General features: G+C 33.9%; 1 protein-coding gene across 1 annotated transcript in view; it reads right to left on the bottom strand.

The window, feature by feature from the left end:
- The window catches only part of MICU3 (mitochondrial calcium uptake family member 3), a 41,898-nt gene extending 16,447 nt beyond the window's left edge, over positions 1-25,451 (bottom strand). The window contains exons 1-10 of the mRNA XM_017744520.1: positions 25,298-25,451; positions 21,622-21,653; positions 20,753-20,831; positions 17,361-17,408; positions 15,932-16,014; positions 10,914-10,985; positions 9,552-9,590; positions 7,089-7,184; positions 1,890-1,990; positions 332-503 (exon numbers count right to left, since the gene is read on the bottom strand). Coding sequence (XP_017600009.1) covers positions 332-503; positions 1,890-1,990; positions 7,089-7,184; positions 9,552-9,590; positions 10,914-10,985; positions 15,932-16,014; positions 17,361-17,408; positions 20,753-20,831; positions 21,622-21,653; positions 25,298-25,346 — 771 coding nt within the window. The 5' untranslated portion in view covers positions 25,347-25,451. The remainder of the gene's footprint in view (positions 1-331; positions 504-1,889; positions 1,991-7,088; positions 7,185-9,551; positions 9,591-10,913; positions 10,986-15,931; positions 16,015-17,360; positions 17,409-20,752; positions 20,832-21,621; positions 21,654-25,297) is intronic.
- Positions 25,452-25,788: the final 337 nt, after the last annotated feature.

Below are 25,788 nucleotides of genomic sequence, written 5' to 3'. Positions count from 1 at the left end.
AGAGGAGAGGAGAGGAGAGGAGAGGAGAAGGGGTTTTTTTAATAATTCAATGCTAGAATATTGTTCTTTTTAACATCTTATGGTTTTTGCAATTTAACCTGTATTTTTATCTTCTATCTGAACTTCAACAATATTACTAGCTAAATCCTATGGAACATAATTCTATGCTATTTATTCTTCTACTTTTTATTCAGCAAGTAATCTGAAAAACCAGGGACACAGTTTATGATCAGAATAAAATCCTGGTGCTAAGTAATTCAGTCCAAGAAAACTATGTTTTCATCTTAATGACACTGGGACTCCATGCTGTGGTCCACTGCTAAACAATTACCTTTTCTTCAGGAATACTGCAGCGCATGTTCTCCAGGTAACTTGATGTATTTTCCACATTTGTATACCTCAAGAGAATATGGGCAAAGTCTTCCTCACTGATGGTGTTCATCCCATTAGAGTAGGAAAGGAATTCTATCTCTAGAACCTCAGTTTGCAGGTTATCCATAAATCTAAAGCACAAACATAAACATGAAGAAATTGTCATACTTTCTATTTCTACTATTCATGTCCTTAAAAGACTCATAGAATATGAGCCAAAAAATGTTACACAAATTAGTTCTCTTTTTGCAGCGCTGATGGTAAATTTGGTAAATCCCTTATCTATATTGACATATTTTCTAGTCAATATTACAATCTTAACACAATAATGAAATGTGTCAGTATGGATTAAAATTATTTGATAGTTACATTTCTAATCTAATTATAGTTTGTGTTTGCCCAGTTTTCTTCTTCAGTGGGCCACGGATCTTTATTTGTATATGCTAAACTCAAAATTCCATCATGGTACTACACGTATTCCCAGAATTTATTCCCCATGTAGTTAAAGTCTGCAATTTAACCTCACCTTTGTAAGAAGCCAAGTATGATGAGTGCTTGCAGTCTTTCAATCTAACCCTTTTTTAAAAATACTTCACTGTTCTTATGATATTTCTATAAACTCTTCCCAACTTAACAACCCATTTAGTATATCCTGGACACCAAATATAAAAACAGCTACCTATAAAAAGGAAATGTAATTTCCCTGATTCTGTGTGATGTCCTAGTCCTACAACCAAGGGTGAAATTAGCTCCCTGGTCACAGTAGTGCACTGGGAGCTCAAGTTCAGCTGATTGTCAACTACAACCCGTAGCATTCTAACTAGATGCCGTTTGAAAAACTACCTTCTTTGCTGCTTCCTACTTTGAACTTACATCATGATTTCACGTAATGATACAGTTGTTTATATTATGTAAAATACTGAATACTTTTCAGGACTCTTCATCTAAGCCAAACTATTTTGCAAACTTCTGATTGATTGGAATACACAGCTAAGTGATAATGATAAAGACAATAGGTATTGGGAGTATTTACTGAGGAAGCAAAAACTAAACGTATCTCTTTCAATTATACAGAAGCATACAGTTTTATGGTTCTGTTTTTATGGCACTCTCCCTGTATTTTAAAATTCTGTATTTACTGGCACAATAACTAAGCTAATAGCCAAATGTTTTTTAAAGCACTGACAAACAGTCATAAAAGATACAGATAATTCAAAATCAAGAAAGAAGTTCCTACCTACCAATGAGGACAGGGCTGGGGCATAACCTTTGCACCCCAAACTAACTAAACACACAAGTGCTAACAAAATTTGCAAAAGCAGCAGCATTGGAAGAGGACTTTTTACTGTCGGGCCACTTATTGTTTTATTTTGCTCTTTGTGTATATAACGCACACAAAGGGAACATAAACTATATAAACATACCTGCACAACCTATGTGTATAGTAATATAATACATATTAATTAGAACAGCTATACAAATATTTTTTAAAAGGAATTAATAAAGTTGAGACTGACCTATAAAAATCTTCGAAGTTCAGTTCAGCTTTTCCTTTCTTGCCAAAAAAGTGTACAAGCAGTGTAGTATCAGACAGTGAACTTGAAATATCATCAGCACGCTTAAATATTAGAATAAAAAAAGTTAAAGGCCACAATTGGATCAGATACAGAAGTATAATCTGAGAATGCCTATCATCATAATAGACTTTTCTATTAAAAGTTTGTGTTTTATGTTCGTAGTTGTAAAAAAGATTTTAGTGTTAAAATCCATTGTATTAATTTTAGCATGCATTTTTCACACAAAAATAGCACTAGCTGTTAATTGCATTTAGTAGAAAATAGTTAAACCAACAAAATAATGTAATGGAAGCTGCAATGAAGCGGGAAAAGGCATGAAAAATAAAACAGAAACTTGTGAGAAAAAAAAATTCTTGTCAGTTAAGGTAAACCATAAACATAACTCCCTTTGTACACAATATCCTTTCCCTTCCACTATGAAACTACAAATAAATTAAAGGACATTAGTTCATATAATCTTATTTTATATTTCAAAAAGTAAGTATGGGATTGTGTTCCAAAACTACATTAGTTAAGTGTACTTTACATGATTCTTTTCTGTAAGTGGCAGATAACTACAGTTTAAATGTTATTGCCTAAACACATTTAAAACACCAGAATTGTGAAAGATTTTGAAATAATGAAGCAATATTTGGATTACTTCTCTCAAGAATGTTCCTCATCTACTGGGTTGTGGTCTCTGCACAGGACTGGAATCTCTGAATATGCATTAATACTTTTTCCTTAAAAAATAACAAAAGACTTTAAAGGCCAGAATTAGAAGAGAAAGCCAACTAATTTTGACCATTTGTAATAGCAAAAGTTGCAAACAGGAGTCCAAACAGAAGTAACTATTGTCTGTGTATAGTGACTGCATAACATTCCACTCTTTTTACTACATATCCATTGCCCTTAACTATTCTGTATATGCATTGATTTCACTTCTTTTAAAAAGAAGCTCTTGATACACTGAAGAGTTAGAAGAATAATTCAGTAATATAAGGCTCTTGAATAAGCCACGGCAGTCCAACATGACACTGTCCTCCTGGCATTAACATGCTTCTGCTAACATTGAAATTTAAAAAGTAATATATTTAGTCTTCTTACTGTACCTGCTTAGGGATTACCCCCTGTCTGAGCTCTCATTTTTCTTACAAAGACAAGACCTTATGAAAAGCAAAGAGTAGGAGAGCAGTCTCTGCTCTTCCTAGGCAAGCTACCACCCATTAGGATGTTTGCCTGCTGACTCTAGGGTTGCAGTACAAAACAAGGCACAGTACAGAAACCTAGCAAATATTTGGGAGATGTAACTACTAATTTATCAACATAATGATAGATTATAAACCTGTGGGATCTACCATAAGTATGGAAAACTGTTTATACAGCTCTGTAAATATCTACATGTATAAACCCGCAAGCCACACTCAGAGTCCTTTAAGTCTGACTCTGCTTCTTCACTGAAGAGGCTATAAATTTGTAACAGATAGAGAAACTCTAAGTGAAGAAACCAGGAAAAAATTTTGAACACTATGCAATAGTTCAACATTATGATAAACTGTGTACCATTTAAAAGCATTTCATATCTACATTCTCTAAAATATATTATATTATTTTCAAATTAACATACTGATTTGTGAAAAATGTAAAATGCAATATTCATCAAGAGTATTTGTGTATCAACAACAAGGGAAAACACAAGGCAGTAACAACACAAATGCCTTTCTTTCAACATCCAATCTAAAGAAATGAGAGAGACTTTTCTGTTCTTTAGTATAATCAGTTTAGGACTCTCAAGATTGTATTTCATGTACTCTAGCTTCCTCTTTATTCTCATATTCTTCTCCAGGGAGAAGTAAGATGACATAGTGTATATAGAGGTAGAGATATTTCATGCCCTTCAATTAAGACAGCTCTGCTCTTCAAGTGAGCAAACTAATTCAGAAAAGTAATCACTATTTGTCTTTTAATATTGTTATCCTCCTCTACAGGACACAATATACTGAAACGCAGATACCCTGATTTCTTATGTCTTTTAAGCAATTAAATCCCTAAGCACATTCATACAATTTCCCTCAAGTACACTGAAAAGATATCAAATGTTAAATTACAGCCTTTCATCTTGCAAAAACATTTCAAAACCTTAGACTTAGGTTGCATTCACCCATATCTAAAGAACCGTTTTAAAAAAAAATACAATCTGTAAGTCTTTTCACAATTCCCACTTGGTTGGCCTCACTAAATGAAAAAACCCTAAACAAAAACCTTACTACAGAAACTCAACCCAATATGCTTCTCTGCAGAACTGCAGGCAACTGAAAATGATTCCTGTGCTCCTTCTGCACTGATAGCATTAAATAAATTCTCTCTCTCATGCGGTAAAGGATAAAACCAGAAGCCTTAATCATTTAATGCTATAATTTATTTTACATAACAAAATTAATTTTATTTATTATTTCTTTTAGATCAGTGAAAATTAAATGACCTCACCTATTTCCATGTATACAAATATAAGCCTCAATTTTGATCTAATATATTCAAACAAGAATAAAATCCTGCTCATTTCTCTTTACCTTTACACTAACTGGAATACAAATGCAAGTGAAGAGACAAACTGAAGACAAGTGTTTCAATCACCTTATTGCCTTGCTGCATAATGGCAACAGCTTTTCTTTTCAATTTTCTAACCTGAAGTGCACAAAGTCTATTTATTTTGTATTGTGCAAAATTAATTTCAAGTTCTTGATTAACAAGGGTTGACTAAAAGTAGGTAATACTTATGAGCATTGATTCCACTTTTTTTATTTCCACATAAATGTTCCAATTATGATTTGATTTAGTAAGAGCTTTCTTACTGCTAATTCTTGATTTTTCCAACAGTGATAACTAACCTACTGATTTCCAGTTTTACTTAGTAATTTAAGAATAAACCCAAAAACTGAATTTAATGATAACTGCCATATTCCAACAGTCCAACAGGACAGTGTAATGGCGAAATTAGTAAGAACAGAAACAGTATTATACACTGTCTGAGAAAGAAACCAGTAGTGATAAATAACTTTTCTCTCCAAAGAGACCTTTTGATTCCCATAGCAACAAACCTTATTTACTCTCCTTTTCAACTTACATATAGCCTTCTCAAAAGCCTATAAAACAGCACAGACCCCAGTGTCACCTTGCTTTATGCCACTTTCTTACTACAAATAGCTATAGTATTATTCAGATGCAAGAGTACCTGGGAGAGATAAGAATAGGGATGAAAGCCAGCTGGCCCAAACCAAGCAAGATAAAAATAATTATGGTGAGAAGTGGGAAACTGAGAGGAGAAAATACAGAACATGACTCTTCTTCATGAAATGATTTAAAAGTGAGCAGACAGGCTTTTTATACACTTTACAGAGAATTTAAATCGCTGCTGAGTATAGCTGCTATTAAGCTTCCATTACATTGTAGTTACAGATATTAGTCGGAGGCATCGGATATTAAAAAACCTCTCTCTCTTCAAATTAAACACGTGTAGAGAGATTACCAAACTTAAGTCCATCTATATTTGGGACTGAATTCATGCCAGCTAACAGTACACTAAGATGATATTTTATTCAGAAAACTCAAATGCCCCAAGCTTCTTAAATAATCAATGAAACGAGAAGCCTTCTCTCCCCTCTATGTCTCCTTACCTGACTAGACAAGAGCACTGATATTCTGGGTTTTAAAATTCAGTGGAATAAATTAGGATTAATAACTGGATTAACAATTCAGAAGCTCATCAATGTAGAAGCAAGAGAAGATAGGCTGGGTGTACTGCTTTATTGCAAGATTACTATGTATATGTTATTACTATTGCTGTAAATATTGTTATAAAACTCAGTTCTGCAACACTACATTTTGTTTTGTTCAAGGGCAAATGAACACAAGCTCAGAGAAATACAGAAAATGTCTATTTAATACCTGGGAAATGTAGGTTCTACCTTAAGAGAAAAATCAAATACCTTATTTTGTTTTTTTAATTTTTAATTAAAATTTAAAAAAATTAATTTTTAATTAAAATTAAAAAACCCTAAAACTGAAGGCTATGACTGCATTTATAAACACAACCATGAGTAAGAAGATTAACACTAAAGAAGAAAAAGCCCTATGAAAATTAAGGAACAACAGACTGGTATAAAGAGACTAGGAGTAAATTTAGCCTGTAAATTAGAAATAAGTCCATCAAAGTCCTCAGGTTATTCAATAGCTTCTGCAGAGGAACAGCAGGGACAAAACACTAATTAATTTTAATATGAAGCACACATTGCTTACAAACCAAGGAAAAAGACTGTTTTACTCTGGAGGCCAGTTTTGGTTCCTTGTTCTTTTCTCATTATGATCCTGCTTAGGAAACATGGAACTCTGAGACCAGAGTGGGCAGTTGCTGTATGTCCTTTAATGCCACAACCAGCAGAGCAATCACTCTCAGTGTATGGAGCACAGAAAAGCCTAAATGACCTAGTTTTCTGACCCTCTGAAATGATCAATACAAAGAAATGTATGACTCAATTATCTAGAAGCAGATCATGAAACATTAATAATTAGAACTTAAAGAACTGTGGAAATTAATTTGACAGCTCAGTGGTATTTCTAGACTTCCATAATGGTTGTGTAATATTAAAAAAGACTGACCAATGTTTTGGTTACCTTAAAACATTCCTGTTTTTCTCCAATAATTAAAACAATCTTTGCATTATACTTTTTGTGAAGATAGGCTCTGATAATATACATAAAAAGCACATCAGGAATATAAAGATTAAAAGATAAAGGGCTACAACTCTCATTCAAGTTGTCATATCACTGGACCAAGCCTAAATGACAAAGGTTTCCTGAATTACTTCTCTTACTGTGAAATGCCATCACTATTAGTGTTAGAAAATGCTTCCTATAGTGAGGACTGAAGAGGACTACATCTCCCACATCTTTCAGAAGGTAACTTTGGTTTTTCTTGAAATTGACAACCTTCAATTATTGCACTGCACAGAACCAAATGCATCTGATCTGAGAACTTTCAGGTTTAAAACAAAAGAGTAATTAAAAGGAAAAGAAGAAACAAGGTTCATAAAACAGGAAAACAATCAGAACAGAATAAATAAAATACCAGTCTGTTTATGGACCAGAGAGGTTATTTTATACCTCTGCAAGGTCTGAAAAGAGGGCTTGGCTTGTGCTACGTCTCAAAGTATCCCAATAGCTTCTGGGGACAAGGTCCTCTCCTTCTGTTTTAAGAACCTGCAGTTTCAAGAAGCACAATTGTTTGAAAAACAAAGAACACCAGAACAACCATTTATAGACTTTAAAATCTTTTCTAACTGATCTTCAAAAGCAGGGCTTGGTTCTCTTGCTTCTAAACAGTGAAATTTTAACCAGTTACATGACACTTTGTCAATGAAAGGAACGCTGGTCTATTACAGGTATTTGCTTAATGCTCTTGGCTGCACCAAAAGTATCACCACACTCCACCTTCCGAAACAAAATCAATTCGTGAAAGTGTAAAGTGAAAATATTTACTAAAAGTACATATCAAAATAACCATTTAAACTCAGCATTTTGCCACTGTTATTTCTATCAATTCTGTTTTGCCCAAAAAGAAGTAATTTATATACTTATGCAATTAATTTTTTCATTTGTCAAAGTATAAATATCACCATACAATTAGTTATATAAATTTAATTTCATCTAATATTTATGATGACATCATTGCACCAAAAAAAAAAGGCAAAAAACAAGTCTAGGAAGTTCAACTTCAACTGTAACATACTTATCAGGAAAACAATATGCACGTCTGATGATCAAACTTACCTTGTCATGTGAATGAACACTTCATTCTTTCATGCATACAATTCTGTAATTATCTATTTTAAGTATTCACTGAATTTGTTTCCTTACTGGAGTTACTTTAGTCAATTGAATTAGTACTTCTGGCACGCACATTTTATTTTCATTACATGCATCACATCATAGTTACCACGTTCTGGTTGGCATTTGGCCAGTGAAAGCACTCATGCAGTCCATGCCAAAGCAGCCTTAGACACAAATGCAGTATGCACCAGAACACGACTTGAAAGAATTAACCTATGCAAGTGAAAATACCTAAAATATTTAACACATTTTAAAAACATCACCATATGCTTTCTATGCCCTGTGGACCTCAACACTTCTAAAAAAATTAGAACTGATTTGTAAGATGAAGTGAGAAGGGCCTCATGCATAAAACAGCATGTTGGACTATCCCAGACATTTTAGGGTTGCATCTCCTTGGAAGCTGGGTATCTTCAACTCCTCAGGACATCAAGGGAAACAAAAGGCTGTTACACTTCTTATTTCAGTAGGAGAAACAGAACTCCAAAGTATCATATTTCGGGAAAGAGGGATTTTTGAATTCCTATACACCTGAGTTTCCTTTGCATGGAGATCTCCATTCAGATAGTAGGAAGGCAAAAAATATGGCACACACCTGGGCATTATCTTGATAAAGTGCTTGAACATGGCTGGAGTCCAGAAGATTTTTTCACTAAAGCTGAAAATTACATGAATAGAATACCTAACTAGTTTGGTTTCAGTTTGAAATAGGAGGCAGCATATGAATATGGCAATCACTGTCCAGCAAGTTTTGCTGCAGTAAAGCCTGATCTGTAATCTATTGAATCATAAGGCCTTGCATATTCTACTACATTTTTCTCACAACATTGCAGCATGCAAATCGTGTCAATTGCACATTTTAATTCAACAGACTTCCTTCCTGCATATTGCTCAAATTATAGGTGCCAACTTCGCAAGAAATAAATCTGTGCATTTCTGTGAATAATTATATAAAGAAACAAATTTTAAAATTGGAATTTCACTAGTCATCTAATTCTCCTGGATTCCATCCCCTCACTTTGAGTATCACAATAATGCCACAACTAGATTAATTCTTCTATTTAAACATCAAATCAGTCTGTTTTTTAAAAACTGTTTTACTTCTGCCATGATCCAGAGATTAATCAGGTCATGATGAAGACATTAAAAACCTCAAAACATCTCTTGCTGCTTCTCTTTCCCACCCCTCGAAAATGACTGAAAAGAAGTTTACTGTCACCTAAGTAATACAGGGTCTATTTTCTGTAAAATCCTTTCCTAGTTCAGCACTGAAAGTTCTTATGTATTTGTTCTGTAAGTGAAGCATAAAAATAGGAAACCTCTCTTCAGGTTTCTTTTTTGGGGGGAATGAAGAGGTGAAGGATGCACTTGACTATTTATTCACACTATACACACGGATACAAAGAGATGGATCAAATGACTCATGCAGGATGACTTAATTTACACACATTAATTAAAAATATGTCTATAATTTATTGAAATGTATTTTGTACTTTCCCTTAAAAATACCGTTTCCTCCATTTTATATAAATAGAGAGCAATCTTTCCTCCTGATAGGCTTGCACGTTCAAAAGGCATGCAACAATCTTTTATGCAAATCAAGATTCCTCACAATTTTACTCATTAACAGAAATAATTTACTTGATTAAAAAGATAAATACAATAAATTTTCTCATAGTGTATTATTTCATCTCGCTGGTGAAGACTGCATCAATTGAAAATAATCAGAGTACATACACTGTTAGTAGAAGTATGATATCCATAAAGTTGAAGACGCTGCATGGGCCAAGCCAAGTATCACATGTCAGAATGAAGACAAAAGAAGGGGGAAAAAAAGACAACAGAATTGGTTAAGACAAGCAAACCTTTACTTTATATATTATTAGTCTTTTTGTTTGTTTTCAAAATGACAGTGAACAAAAAAATGGTTTCTTTTCAATCTTACTCTTGAAATTTTCAAAGAGAAGTACAGATTTTTAGAGATTACCCTCACGACTTACATGCCATTTTGCAATCTTTAAATTTCCGAAAGCTCTTCCTTTAAATGTAAGTTTCCTTTGTTCAAAATAAACTGTCTATGAGAGATTCAACCACTGATCTACAGTTTGGAAAAGCTGAGCAGGATAGGTCTCTCTGGGTGGGAGGGAAGAAAAAAAATCCTTTTTTTTCCTCAGGGAAGGTTTAAAAAGTATTAGTTCTTGAAAATCATTCTTCCTGTGGTTTCAGGGACAAAGAACTGAGACCAAGCATTGATGTTGGCAAAAGTATAATGGACACCATGACAAGTTCTGCTTATATGTCATAATGTTTCTTATAATAAGGAGTTTTTTCCATAAATATGCAAATTGCAAATGAACATGGGGTTTTTTTCTGCTATGGGCTTGACAGAGATTTGTCCCTGATACTTACTTTTCCAACAGTAAAATATGTATCTGCTACTGCTGCCATCCTTCAGAAAAACCACCAGAGACTCATTCATTTCTGACTTACCTTTCTTATGCTCACATGAAATGCAAATTTGTCATTATGTGAGTACCCAATATTCTGTGAAAATCTCTTCAGATTATTATATTTTTCATTGGTCATAAGCATAACTGAGTAAGAAATGATATTTGAATATAAAATCTAAGTTCAGTTGTAACATTTCACACTTGATTTTAAAACTACTGTGTTGATAACAAGCAGCAGGATCAGTAGGTCTACATAAACAGCTTCAGTTAGTTCTGAAAGCAAGTGTATAGCTAGGTCTTCCCACTGAGACCTCTCACTGTTATAGACAGTAACACTGGGTCATTACTACTCCCTTTTCCCTAGATTTCTAAGCTCCAAGAGGAATCAATGCTACTATCATAACATGTACTACAGTATTTAAACACTATTTTTTCCTTTATATAAACCACTTATTCTTTTTTTTTTCCCAGTAACTGCAGTTCAGGCTAAATATTGCTTTGTTCTGCATATAAAGTTATGCATATAATTTTAACAGTATGAATTTAGTGTTTAAAAAAAGTGATCAGTGAAATATATACACACATAATTTTGTCCTACATCAAAAAAAGCAAACAAACTACCAGACGCAACTTTTCTGATTTTACTTACCAGCATTGCACGTTTCTTTTCATCTCCTCTCTTTTCTCTCTTCTCATTTTTTTTCCTGAAGATCTCTTGGAGCTAAAAAACAAACCATTTTGTTCATATTTAGTGTTCAGCCTGTTTTCACATGCATAACAATATCCTTCATCATAAGGAACATTAAAAACAGTATTAAAATGCAGTTCTTTACTGAAATATCAGAGTTTCAATGAGGCTTTATTGCTCACACTTAGCCTTTATGTTCCTTCTGTGACTTAAACCATGACACAGAAAGGGAAAAAGGAAATGTTTTCTTTCCACAAAGTAAGGGTAACAGTTCTACTTCGGAGCACAATATTAAGAACGTCCTATTTACCCAATCTGGCCAATATAAAAAGGGGAAGTTCCACCCTTTTTCACCACCTCAAGGCACATCCTTTCTTGTCAGGTTCTAATTAGTATCTGTGTGGTTATGTAGTCAGCAGGATGAATCTTTTCTTCATATTAGTTTCCAACCTGATCAGTTCCTATCCCTGCTGGCACGAGGGAGGGGTAGAAACACCTGGTGGGGGTGAAACATTCCCCTTCAGCAGCAACAAACTACTACTCAAGAGTAATTTATCAAGTACCCTTTCTTTTCAAGTCTGTTCAAAGAATACCTTCAGGTCTTGTAAAATACCCCTCTCACAACTATCTCAACATGAAGAGCTTTAAATGTGACTTCTGAGCAAACCTCAAATACAAGCTTTCAAACATACAGATTCTTAAGCACACTTATTTTTGTAATGTCTTCAGAGTAAGAACTGGATTGTACTTATCTTTCTTTGCAAGTTCCTGTTTTATTTAGATATTTTTATTTATAGTAATATCAATTAATGTTTCCAAACCATTAGAAAAAGGTATCACAGTGTTTTGTAAGAGAGAGCAGTATTAACTATGATACCATCTAGATCTCTACCAGAACTTCAGCTTTTAAAAAACTGAATGTGAAAATATTGTACTGTCACGTGTAGCATTTATTATCCTCTAAGTGGGCTGGAAAAGGAATGAACCCTGATCTGAGAAATTTGCCCTATCTAGAATATGGTATTTTCAGAAGCAAACACCTTGGCATACAGACACAATTGTGGCAGTCCTTTCAAAGGCCCAATTTTACCTACCAGAAGTCTGGTAAAACCTGATACTGTAATGGCATGTACACAGAGCTCCACAAGGACTGGAATGTGAAACAATAAAGTGTGTATGATAAATTTTGGAAGGAAATTTTCCAAACTAAATTTCAGGATATCTTTATTTCAGTGAAGGCAGATGACTAAGACAAAGGGATCAGTAAGCTTTAATGCAGGGGTATGACAACCCTGAAATGAAAGAATTCAGTGGTTAGTGATAAAGCAGCAAAGACATTTATAAAAAACATTTTATGAATTTCCAAAATTGACTACCGAGTTCTGGAATTTCCTGTAAGGCAAATACAGACCAGAATATTTTGTGAGTCACAATACCTTTTTTTGAGTATGGGGTCAATTTACAGACCTTGGTATATTTTTTCTAATTTTTTTGCAAACCTACAGGCACAAGTTACTGTAACTTATGCCGACATGGAAAGAGTCATGATAGGATACAGCACTACACAGTTTGCAACCCAGAACAATGCAAAGAAAAAAGTTACATGAACAGAGAGAAACAGAAACAAAATCCCTTGTGAAAAGTGAAGTGACAAGCCATCAAGCAGGAGAGAAGAGTAGCAGTAATTGAAAAACTAAAAAAGAGCAGTAAAAAGCAAGGCATCCTTGGATTTATTTCCCTTGCCACAGAGGCAAAAGGAGTAGGATTCTGTTGCATGCATTATGAAAGCACTTGCTAAACTTCTGGAAATGGATCTTTTGTTCAGAAAGAGTGCTATAGGATACCAGTGAGTAAAAAAGTGAATGCAAAAAGGATCTAGGAGTACTTTCATAGGAACATTGTTTGAAACAGGATAATGAGTTTGACTGCTGAAGGCAGCAAAAACAAGATCTCCAATAACAAGGCAACACAATCCTTCTGTTCCCTGACCTCACCCCTGTGACATAAGCAAAGAGGAAAGCACAAACACCGTGGAATTCATTTACAAAAACAATACAGCTGTTATTAGAAAAATTAAGTATTTCTCAACTCTTCACTACACATATGTTTTCCTCAAGAATCACATAATACGTGATCCCTAAACAAAGCTCTTTAAAGTCTCTTTATTTGCAAAACTGAAGAGTACTTAATACCAATTTTGTGATAGCTGCCTGTAATTAATGGATAAATACTTTGCAGATGTTGGGGTAGTTCAAATGGCAACTTTTGAACAGTCTCCTGCTTCCAGGCACACAGGATATGATACATCATATTCAGGCAAGGTGAGTAAAGATGCCAAATGTATGTTCTGGGGCCAGTTCTATCACAGCTGCAGTATCACTGAATCAACTTCTATTTTCATATTTACTTTTATTACACAAAAATCTATCTACCTATTTTAGTTCTTTTCACTTCAGATGTAACATTCTGACTTAAGGATTCTGATCTAATTTTTGAAGGATCACTGACACCTAATAAAGCAGAGTTGCACTCAAGCTTAATCTATACAAATTTGTTAAATACAATCACAGGTGGAGGACAGTATACCTAATGTTTGAAAATTTTATTTTCTTTCTTTTATTCACCAAGTCTGCTAACAGAAGAAGAAGGAGAAACTTTAGCTAGAGATCATGACAGAGAACAAATACATAGCAGGACATGAAGAAGACTATAAAAGCATGCTTAGAAAGAAAGATGCAATATCCATAGTTAAATATTGTCCTTGCTTCCCATTTTACATGCTTATTTTATTTCATTTTTAGCATCAGTTTCTGAAAGACAAAGCCTCTTGCTTCAATTTCCTCCCATTTAGCTGTAGTAATGGAAGCCCTTTTTCTTTTAAGAACAAACTTGTCAGTCTATTCCACCACATTCTGTTTAACTGAATCATGAAAGGTACTTGCTTTTTTTCTTCTTCCCCTATTTTCCTTTTGCTAATTAATCCAATGTTTGCTCCTCCAACTGGAGGAGATGCTTATTAAGAATTAGCACATACAAGGATGTGTACATTCAATAACAGAATACAGAAAAATGACCAGCATGCCACAATTTGCAAGTGGTGTCACTTTCCAAAATAAATTTGAAATTTAAGCAGACACCTGTTCTGCTTAAGCCATGTCACCAGAAAAAGGTCCTAGACCTCAGATCTCACTTCCCTGAAGGAGAATTGAGGGAAGTTCAGTATATAGAGGAGAGTTTCTTCCATACTTCTATTTTCTTAAGGTTAGCATAGTTTATTTGAATCAATTAAGAAACCACACACAGGAAATAAGGCAGTCTTTATTTTAAATAAATTGGGCTCTGACACTTAATTAAATACATTCCAAGTGTGTTTCATTCTTTGCATTTTGTTCCATCTTTTTCAGTAAGGCACTGGGCTTTTTCTCATGTGTACTTACTGTATTTATTTATAAGCTCAACTACACAAAAACATATGAAGATAAAATGTATGTCTTTTACACAAATATCTTTTTTTCAACATCTGATTCAATTCTTGTAACTGTTTTATTATATTGTCTGTTCAGCAGAAAATGAAGGTCTTGCGTAGTCTTCAGAAAGCTTGTCTACACCACTAACCACAACATTTTAAATGTTAATTTCTAAAGAAATGTCAAAACCTATGTTCACAACTATAACTGAGTGCTTCAGTGTAATCCCAGACAGCTGCTGCCTATTGACACTAACAATTTCTAGATCTCTGGTTTATGGTGCACTTTTTTTAACATAAAGCCACATAGTCACTGTACACTCAGAAGCCCTAACTTTGAGTGGTCAATTTTCTGCCTTTCTCTTTTTTTTTTAAATGATCAAACACTGACATCACTTAGAATGGCATTAATTATTCTTCCCATTTCTTTTGAAATCAGAAAATAAATTAAATGAATATAAATCGCAAATAGCCCTCTTAGTGCAAAGATCATTTTCCTGAACTTGGTGGATCCTACTACCTGAAAACTTATGAAGTATTCAAATTTTAAGATGCAATTATCAGATTTATCATGATAAAAAGGAATATATAGTGGATGATTTAAGATTTTCAAAGATTTTCCCTCAAGTGCCAAATTATTCTTCATTTTCAAATCTCAACATGTGAATTTCTCTTTCAAAGTCTGGGCTTTTAACTGTTTAAATTTCTAACCCCCCAAAAATAAACTCCTCTTAAATAATTAATAAGATGAATTTACAGAACTGCTGTTTCCAAGCCATCAACAGAGTAAAGCTCTAATTTGAAAAATACTGTCATTCAAATTAGTAGTGTAACAAAACCTTGGATACAACCAAACTACTGCCAAGATATCTACTTCTAGATATCCTGCCAACTGCTCCAAAGCCTGTGGAAATCATTCAGGTCAAAGTCAATTTCACTTTTGAGAATATTCTCCTTAAAGAGAACTCACTGAACCCCAGCTTAGCAAATTGCTTCAGCATATGGATTTATGGGCTGAAGTAGATATATGCACGGTATGTTTTATTTCATTACAAATCTTGTCCAAAACAGATGATAGTGTCACATTATGTCAGTCAATTATTTTCAGGTCACTTGCGATTATCAGGAAAATGAATGGCAAAGTGAGGTGGTCTCCCAGCAAAAGGTTCTTTTACAAGTCCTTTCATCGTTAGAGTAATTAAATAACTCTCCTAGCCATGAAAACATTTCTATTACTTTAACAGCCTAACTGTCTGTGACTACAGTAGCAATTAAAAAGATCTGGAATAAAAATTAGAATAAAGCTTCAAAAATAATTACATACAACACTCCTGTGTACTCTAAGAAGGAGCTTCTGTTTTCAGTTTATATTATAATAACTATTTATTTTAAATGAGGCAAATGAACAACTACATTCAGTGAAGAATAGCTAGCAATGTAGATAGTATTCTCATGACTACTGACATCATCACATTAATTTCAAGATTACATCAAAAACTGCAAATATACATACCACTAAGAATTCCTTTTTGTCCACCATTTCATTGCCATCAGTATCGAACATGTTGAAAGCAATTCTAAAACCTGCATGTGGCTCTGCCAAAAAAAGGCCAAACATTCAATTATTTATTTCCTTGGAAAGAAAGCAAGTGCAATACTCTAAGAAATTATTTGGTGTCCCTGCATAAAAGCCAGACCCCCAACTAATTTAAGTCAGGGTATTTGTGTACACAGTAAATGCAAATCATAACATCTGTAAAACAGTATAACCCATGTTATTCAAACAGAAGGCATGCTCACAAAAGTAGAAACAGAACATGAAATATCCAAGAATAATATCTCATAAAAGAGTGTTAGTTAATAGTAGAGTCCATTTTATGTTACAAACACAGATATGAAGAAAAGAAATTTTCTAAGAAAACACAGTGTTCTAAAAGACACTTTAAAAGATTTTGAAAAAGAGGATGCAACTGCTGGTCAAAATAAATGTCATGCTGAAAGACACCCAGCATTTTCTTGTTTACATCCTTAGAGCCATTGAAATTTGAAATCAGATTAAAATTTTAAATTATTTCTGAAACATGGCAACTTTGAAGGTAACTTTAAGTAAAGCCTTTAGGCAACATTTTGGGGATACCCTGTGGTTTGCAGTATGAATGAATTATGGCCAAAAGTTCATTCCGATAACAAAGAAATAATAGACAAATGTCCATTGATCCCATAGTGGAAGATACTAAGTGTTCAGAGTCAAGTTCCAGCTCTGATTCATAAAAGGAATCCAGTTCATGTCCAAAAAAACCCCCCCACTAATGAAACCAATAGAAATTGTTTCATTACATACAAGTGAAAGACAAGTAAAATCCTTTGCTTCTTCCCAGAAAGCTCCTCTTAAAACATAAAAGTCTGCATCAGGCTTATTTTACTCTGAGTTATTCTACTTCAGTTTTATGGGTGATAGAAGAATCATTACTCAATTTTGTTAGTGTTTTCTGACACAAATACTTTGTATTTTACCATTGACTCTTTGATGTTATCCATTATCCACTAATTGGTGAAACAAATCAGTAACAATGTGTATATTTCTCTTCTCCCTAAACCAATTGTCCCTTATGAACTTCAGCAAATTTAGCTACAAATTTTGTAGGAATTTCAAACAAGAAAATAAATTTAAGCTCTTGACTGGGGTTGAGCTGGAGCGTATGGCACAGCTTCCTCAACAGTCACTAAAAGGTATTCTAGATAATAATGAATTTAAATAAAGCATTTATTTAAAGCATTTATTAAAGCATTTATTTACACAAGATTCCAGAAGGGCAAAAGAGGTTCAGATGGATGGTGTAGTTTTCTATATGCAAGGAGGGGAAGTGTAATTTAACACACAACACATTCAGAGCTTTGAAACTCTAAGGAATCTTTTAGACTTTCTCTCCAAAAATACTTACTTGTTAAAATACATAGGAGGAATAAATATTCTGTGTAAGATATCACACCTGAAGACAAAAAAAAAAAAGTTATGCCATGTTAGTTTCACCTTATCTTCACATCCTAAACTTGAAAACATTAAATCCATATATAAGGAGAATTTTTGTACATGTGCATATGCATATTAATACTTGTATGCATGTAACTATTCAACCTGGTCAATAAGTTATTTGTCTACAATATTAATCTATGGTTTGGGGCTTTTATGGGGGGTTTGTATTTTAGTATTTCAGGGAAGGAGTACATTAAACATGGCATATAAAACAACAGTCAATGGAGCATGGCTCATTAAACAAAATCTGGCTAGACTCTTAAAAGCTAATATAAATGATTTATTCAATTTTCTTTCCAAAAACCCCATCAGTAATTCACGATAATACTCTTTAACAGTATTGAAAACATTTACTTTGAGAACATTAATAGGGCTTCCTCCTGATACACACCATTTGAACACAGTTCTTGACTTTAATATGTGCTTTGTAAATGCATGTGTTATATTACCTTAAAACTTTATCTCATGTTTTTTTGCAAGATTACAAAAGGGAACCACACTGTGGAACGCCACTGCCTCTTCTCTTCAGAAATTATTAAGGCAAAATTTAAATTGGAGCTGAAGTCAGTACCCAAATAGTATGTCTGGTACCATAAGTTGTACTTGTGCTTTCTAGCTCTGGAGCAAGGGGTACAGAGACAACCTTGCAGAATGTCCAGAGCAGCAATGAAGAGAAGTGTCTCACAGTTCAGTAAGAACTGAAAACAATGGCTTGCAGCTCTCCCAAAAGCCCTTAGCTCCAACAATCTTTGAGGCTCAACTAGGAAAACTTGTTCCTGATTTCTAACAAATTGGTTTTGTCTGTCCTCCAAAACAAGGAGTGTTAAGTCAGTCCACAATATTAGATTATTTCAAAAGCATGAAAAAAAAAAAAGTATTTAGATGCCTGAGAGTAAAGATGTCTATCAGCTAGGATTTTCAAAAGTTGCTGGCTGTCTCCTTGATTTCAGTCCAAGTCAGGTGCAAAAGTTTTTCCAAAAACAGCCACATCTTTGGATGTTTAAATATCTTTTAAAATCTGACTTAACTGAATATGTGACGAACTATGTAAACAGTCATCTGATTTTTTTTGCACTGAGAAACCTGTACAATTAAAACTCAAAACATTGTATCATTCATGTGGATTTTACTTCCATATCCCATCTTTTGATCCAAGAGCAAATTTAAATCTTCAGAACCAGGATTTTATTACTGCTAGTAGATCTACTTAGGAAAGTTCCTAAGAATTTTTTAATACCACCTACTCTTTTCCTCAATTTACACATTACTGAAGATTAGCAATGTTTAAATACAGGCATTTAAGTAACACATGCTCTATGCTTTATCTTCTTGATTTTATACAGCAGCTTGCTGAAATTAAGTTTTCAAAGGCCTGCTTGAATCTGTTTGGACAAGCATCTATCAAGAAATCAGATACCTCAAAGGTTCTCATTCAGTGATGGAAAACATTCTTTAATAGCCAGTCAATAAATGTAAATATATATTTTTGGTTTCTTGACGGCACCTTCTTTGTTGTAAAACAGGAAGAAAGTGCAGTTGTCAAGCAGTCCATCACAGGTATGAAGAACGCAATATAAACGGCCTTGAAAGCCTTCTCTCCTTTTGTTTGTACTGGCATATTGTAGTTGCAGACAGATAGTTATGGTTGATTGCTCTGAGTGTTATGGGAGAGGGGCTCTGAAATGATGATTGAAGGGAAAGAAAAACTTACACTAAGATCAGAAAGAAGAGCAGGAGGGCACTCAAGGGTAAAACATAATAAAAACTTAAGGTCAATGGGATAAATCTGAGTGCCTCAGCTGAATTATATAAATCCATGGCAAAATACATGGACATAGGCTTTTGCTACTTGCTTCATATGTGCATGTTTTAAAAAAAGTGAGTAAGAAACAAAAAAACAAAGACTAAATTATAACTAAGGAGACCTGAATTCTATTTCCATTTCTTTCACCAGTTTAAGTAATCAGTCATAAGACCCATCATATTTACTAGTATTATCTATAAAACTGGACAACATAACTCACTTTTTCATAAAACATGCTGAAAAGACATCCAAGTGCTAAAGCCAATTACTAATTTTACCATCTTATTTTAGGACAGTTTGAGTCCTACCAATTCCATCAACTTCTGTAGAACTTCACTGGCAGAAAACTGGAGTAAGATATGCATGACTGCGCATTTTGCAGACATTTTATTACAGACTTAATAAGCAACACCTAGATACATTTTTTAAATCTGATAATGTATGGATTTAACAGATTCTGAAGCTGAATTTTTATGCAATTAATATTTCAAAAGTTAACTCTTCTGCCTATATAGAAACTAGCCTAGAGCAAAGAAGTACATTGAAATACAATGCAAAGATGTGGCAATTTCTGCCTCTCTGGAGTCCTGACTGCAGACTCAGAAAAAAAAAGTGAGTGCCTCCATGCACTAGAGAGCCTCCTTTGAGAGTAGGTCCATACTACTTACCCCTTTAATAAATTTGAGCTGCATTTGAATTATATTAATCAATTACATGCACACATTTGATTGGAATTCTGTTGCTTGCGTGCTTATTTTAAACATCCATAAAGCATCTTTCTTTTATCACAAGTACTTGTGCCTGCTTTTAAAAATACTTCAAATGTGCCACCAGACCTTTGCCATTTTGAATATAAGCAAAGAAATATACAGATTATTTATTATAAATAGCTTTTAAATGTCTGTAAAGCCATCCTTGTTTTATTTCCCTATGTTTTTTTGTTTTGAAGCAATAGAGCTTATTAAGAAAGAAAAAAATACAACAGACGAGACCAGGAGTGGTTCTCCACTTACCAACAGTGAGTTTTAAGTGCTATCAAAGCCCTCATCTGCAGAGTTTCAAGGAATATATATAACATTTCTGAAACTCTCCTTGTGTTGTGTACTAAATGCTTATTCAGTGATCAAAGATACCACTACTGTATTTAGAAATAATCACATTATTGAACCTATTGGAAAGAAGTAAAGAGATATTGTTTCTTTACTGGAATATTCTGTCTATAGTCCAGAGATCATTCATGGCAACAAACTGAACCTGAAATATTCAAACATCAGCTTAACAAAACTCAGAGTCCCCAATCACTTACAGAGGCTAGTTGTAAGATGGCATCATTAAAACACTGTAGACATTACATGGAACTTTTCCATGCTGTAAAATGCAGAAAGCAACAGCAAGCCCTTTTTTATTTTTGAAAATGTGACTCAGATTAAAGTACATCATCACAAAAAAAAATAGAGTGATAATTTGGTTCAGGAAAATAAATTCTCCTCAATCACCTTTCTCATTAAGATTACGGAAAAGTTTGGATGATCCTTTCCAAACTGGTGGTGTCTCCATAAGGATCTGATTCAGTTCCTAAAAAATAAGGTTTAAAAAATGTAAAAGCATATATTTCAGTATTTAATGAAGTAGTTAACAGATTATGATTAAATTCTAGGATATCAATATAAAAGACAAGGAACTGCATGCAAATCTACCAGTTAATTTAACTTCAGTTACCACAATGATTTTGGAAGTACTCAAGCACTCCATAAATTTTTGCACACATGATTATTGCAAGAATTACTCATCTGAATGAATACTAAGTGGTTGCTGAGCTGGAGAGAGACATGCAATGTATTTGTGGCTGAAATAACTCACCGGTGCTCATATTGACTGAAGCCAAGGATAAGTCCCCCTGGATTTCAGTAAGGTTTTCATACAAAATTCGAGCAACTGCTCTTTTAAAACACTTGACCTGAACTAAAGCGAACTTCATCCATGAATATGAATGTACTTAAAATATAGGGAAACAGACAGAGTTCTTTTGCAGTTATACAAATGTAAAAAAAAAAAAAGTAAGAGGCACTTAAACACCACAAAAGGGAGAGAGTGGCGTAAGTACTTCAGGCAGTTTTGGAAACACCTTGACACTAAGAAATGTAGTCAGATATGGACTGAGGGAGAAACTGACAGATGCTTGAGAAAGCCAGTAAATCCAACAAAACAGGCACAGCTGCTAAAGTATCTGAGATTCTGGATTCAGCTGAGTCTGAAGTGACAAAAATAAAGGAACTAAACTCTCCTGCACCTCTACATTTGAATCACAAACGAAATCAATTAACAAAATGTATGGTTGTAAGACCACACAGGAATTACGGCCCACCTGCTTTGAAAGGGATCGCCACTTTTTAGCATCTGCAACAAAAGAAGAAGTTATGAATGCACAGAATTTAGTTATGCCAATGTGGTGTCATAAAAATTGGACTGCAGCTATACTGTGTTTTCTAGGCAAAGAATTATTTGCCTCAGTTCATGATTGTAATTGTCTTTATATTATTAAAAAAACATTTAACTTAATACATACCTGAAGTCCTAACTTTAAAGAAACAATTCAGATGTATAGTTTTTAATCCAACTTTGCTTCAATGCAGGAAAAGACTTTCAATCTCCAAAATACATCCTTAGAACATTTAACAGGAAATAGAGGGCATTCATGCTAACTCATAGTATCAATATTCTGAATTTATTATTTAGTAGCAGTAGTATTAAAATGGAGATTGTAAGGAGACCTGGATTATGATCCTTGCTTCACTGACTACTCATACTTTTTAAAGCAAATACAGAAAAAAAGCTCTTGAAACTACACCAAGTGCTAAGACACCCTTCATCCCTTCCTACTAACTCAGATTTGTGCTTCCTTTTCCAGCCTCTGTCAGGCTCAATTCTTTGTTAGTTATAATTGAACAAGAGTTGTTCATAATCATTCAAGAATTCAAAACGTGAGGTTTGTGATCACCCTCTCAAGACAAATATTTGTACAGATTCAATATTAAGATAAGGCACTGTGAATATCAGAATTCACAAAGGTCCAGACAGTAGCATTTTATGTGGTCAAATCCATAACTTTTTGTGGGTAAAGGCTTCTTTTTATAGAGCAATGTGTAATCAGAAATCCTTCTCTCATAATGAACTCCATGCTCCCTTAAATAATTAAAACAATACTGAAGCTACTCACTATGGTCTTTCATTAATTCATGGTTAGAAAATGACTGAAATTTTAATTTTACATCTTGGTAAAAGTTCGCAACAAGACAGTTGACAGATCCCACTCTAATTATGGTGGAGTTATATCAAACAATGTCATAACATAAGCTAACAGATTTTCATAAGCTTTTCAGTTTAATTTTTTAAATAAAATCCCCTAAAACAACCTCATTTGCCATATAAATTGATATATATTTAGGCCTATCATAAAGAACTTGGAGAACAAATATATCTAATTTTCCAGTCAGATAATTTGCCAGTCTCATATATTATATACATATTTTCTTTCTAGGCAAGTCAGTGAAGATTTATGCGCATATATATATATATATATATACACACTTCTTGCAGCTCAGTATTAGGCTAAATTAACCATAGTTAGCACTGAGGTGAACAAAATATACTTCCTCTTCTCTTACTTTGCTTTCTAAACATATAAACACATACTCAGATTATAAAATGTATCAAGAATGACTCTTAAAAATAATATATGTTCTCAAATGAAAGCCTGCACCATAAAGGCAGAAGCAAGTTAATTATAGCATTTATTTTATATTTTTTTGTAATAACTGCCTGGAGTAAAAAGTTACATTTTATAAAAGAAAACATACCCTTACCATATTAGTTAGTGTTTAATCAAAAAAGGAAGTGAACACCCTCTTGACTTTTGTAGGGTTTACATGATTTCCAAAGTAAATCAATCACAATAGACGCATTCACTCCATCACAAATCTCATTCAGGTCTAGTATTATTAGCTTTTCTATAAAGCAGACATAAAGAGCTTCTATTATTATGCTTCAAAGGGTATTTTTGCTTTTTGACAAAACTCAAGACCTTTCTAGTCTTCATTCACAAAAACCCCAGGTATATGTTCTTTTTTTATTATGCAAAATATAGGTGGTCTAGTATGTCAGCCTGAATGGACCTGATTATATACAACTTACAAGTTATTTATAAAATGACCTCAAAAATAAAAAATAAAATGTTTAAAATGTATTAATAGAAAAATTCCTTCCTTAAATATACTACCTTCAACAGAGCAAGACATGCAATTGACTTGCCCAAGGAGACAAAGCGGTACTTTGGCAATGCTGCAGCACAAAGTTTGAAATTACCATAGTCAGAGATGAGAAGCTGGAAGTTGTAATCTGTGCTGTTACTATTTCAGCTATTACTTCCTATTTATCAGCCTTCTGTCCCAATGTCCCACTCAGTAAGACCTGCACTGGAATGAAGTCATCCACTTAGTTATAATCCTTTAAAATAATTATGTAATCTCTGATACCAGTCTAAAAACCTAAAAGACATCCAGGTTAGTTCCGCTTTTGGTCTCAGAGGTGAACTGGATGAACAGAAAAGATTTTAATAGAAACAAGGTTTGCTACACTGAACTCAGAAGGGTGCCTGACTCTTCAACTCCAGATCTCCTTTGCCATGAGATAAACAAAATGTACTTATGAGCTTGTTTTTAAAATCTGAATACTTGCTTTGTGAGAGTAGGAAGCAGAAATTTCATTAGCATGGAAAAATTTTAATAGCAAACCACACATATAGTGTGGTCTAGCCAATCAAACTGTCATAAAATGGAGTTAAACCAAAATGTTTTAATGATGTCCAGTATATATAGCACAAATGCTTCACGACCATACACAGTGAAACCCAACTCCACAGAAACAAAAAAGGGAAGAACTGAAGGTCTGAGCAGATATAAAGCACTGATGTGTATTTGTATTAACTTGTGTGATAAGCAATCTGCTTCCTCTCTTTTAACTGCAAAGCAAAAAAAAAAAAGAGATTTGCTTTCTAGTACGAGTTTCAAAGTTTTCAAGTTTTCACCATCTAAGCTCTATCTTCTGCCTTCACTATTACAGTGAGATTATATCTTTATTCAAATGTTACAGAAGTTTTGATCACTGATGTGCCATGGCTGAATTCTTTCCTCTTGTTTCATTACTGTTAAGAGAACAAAGGGGAAAAAATCCAACATCTGCACTGAACTTTAAGCTTCTTCTGCCTGCTTTAGCACTGCTTTTGACTGCTCTCTATAGTAACTTTGTGGTGTAGACTTAAGAAAGGAAAACCTAAGGTGAGTGATTCTACATGTAACACCAGAGCAAAGATACTCCCATTCCCCAGAAGTCGTGTACTGCTACCAATGAACTGCAAACCTGAGGGCCAGGAAATCAAACTAAAGCAGAAAGGGATCACCTTACTGTTTAGTCACTCTTTGACACTTAAAGCAAAGATTTTACAATAAATGACCTAATAAAAGTTGATAGTTATTTTTTTTATTAATTAACACATAGTACTAACACTGGCAATGTTTAAGTGTAGAAAGCTGATCCCCTGGGGGACTGAAACTCTTACTCAAAGCATGTTTTTAGAAAGCCATTATATAGTTATATATGTTATCTTAAGTCTTTTAGAGAATGCATATGTTGCCTGCTTACAGAGAAACTATACAGAAGAGGAAGCAAGAGTTTTACAGCAATGCAGGCCTGCTCAGAAAGAAACTGTGTCAGTGCAATGGCACAAATTAACTTGCCATCTTTCATAACTGTTGAGCTGTTTGCAACCTTTAAGACAAGAATGTTGAACTAGCATACAGATGTTTACAATCTAGGAACAATCAGGATACTGATGGTATGCATTTGAACACAATTAAAAATAAAATTCTGGAAGATGCTTTTTACTACAATCAGAAACAGAAGTAGGAATCAAAAGCAAATAGGAAAATAACATGCACCACAGACGTTTTCCTTAGCAGTTTTAGCATTGTAAAATTCCTGCTTACGTTTGGGTTCATCACTTGTAACAGCCTGAATGAAGTCATATGGAGTCATGTATAGCTGTCCTTCATATTCTAGACTGGCAAACCTACGAAACCGTTGCTCCCGCGGAGTTGCGTAAAGGTGTAAATCTTCAAGGTCTAATCTGTTTTCTGTAACCTGCAAAGATAAAAGGACATGTTTTAATCTATGAAAAAGGTTATGATTTACAATTGCCATAAAGGAACTAGCTATAAAAGTGCTAATTCATAAAGTCAAACACATCCTAATATTTTTGTGTGGTAAGAGCTGAAACTACAATTGGGATTTCACTTCTATCATTTTCAGTCTTCTACAACTTTAGCAACAAATCTTTGTGCATTGAACTTGGTAGTACTACCCAACCTCAGGAAAAAAAAAATTTAAAAAGAGAACTTCAGTTCCTGAATCATAGAAGGGGCAACTTTAACTCAAGGAAGTCTTCATAACTTCAGCAGGCAGACTTCAAACAACTCTG

Source organism: Corvus brachyrhynchos, unplaced genomic scaffold (genome assembly GCF_000691975.1).
Source record: "Corvus brachyrhynchos isolate BGI_N302 unplaced genomic scaffold, ASM69197v1 scaffold17, whole genome shotgun sequence".
NCBI classification, from domain to species: domain Eukaryota; kingdom Metazoa; phylum Chordata; class Aves; order Passeriformes; family Corvidae; genus Corvus; species Corvus brachyrhynchos.
Note: the sequence above shows the minus strand (reverse complement) of the source record. Positions and strands in the feature narration are given on the sequence as shown.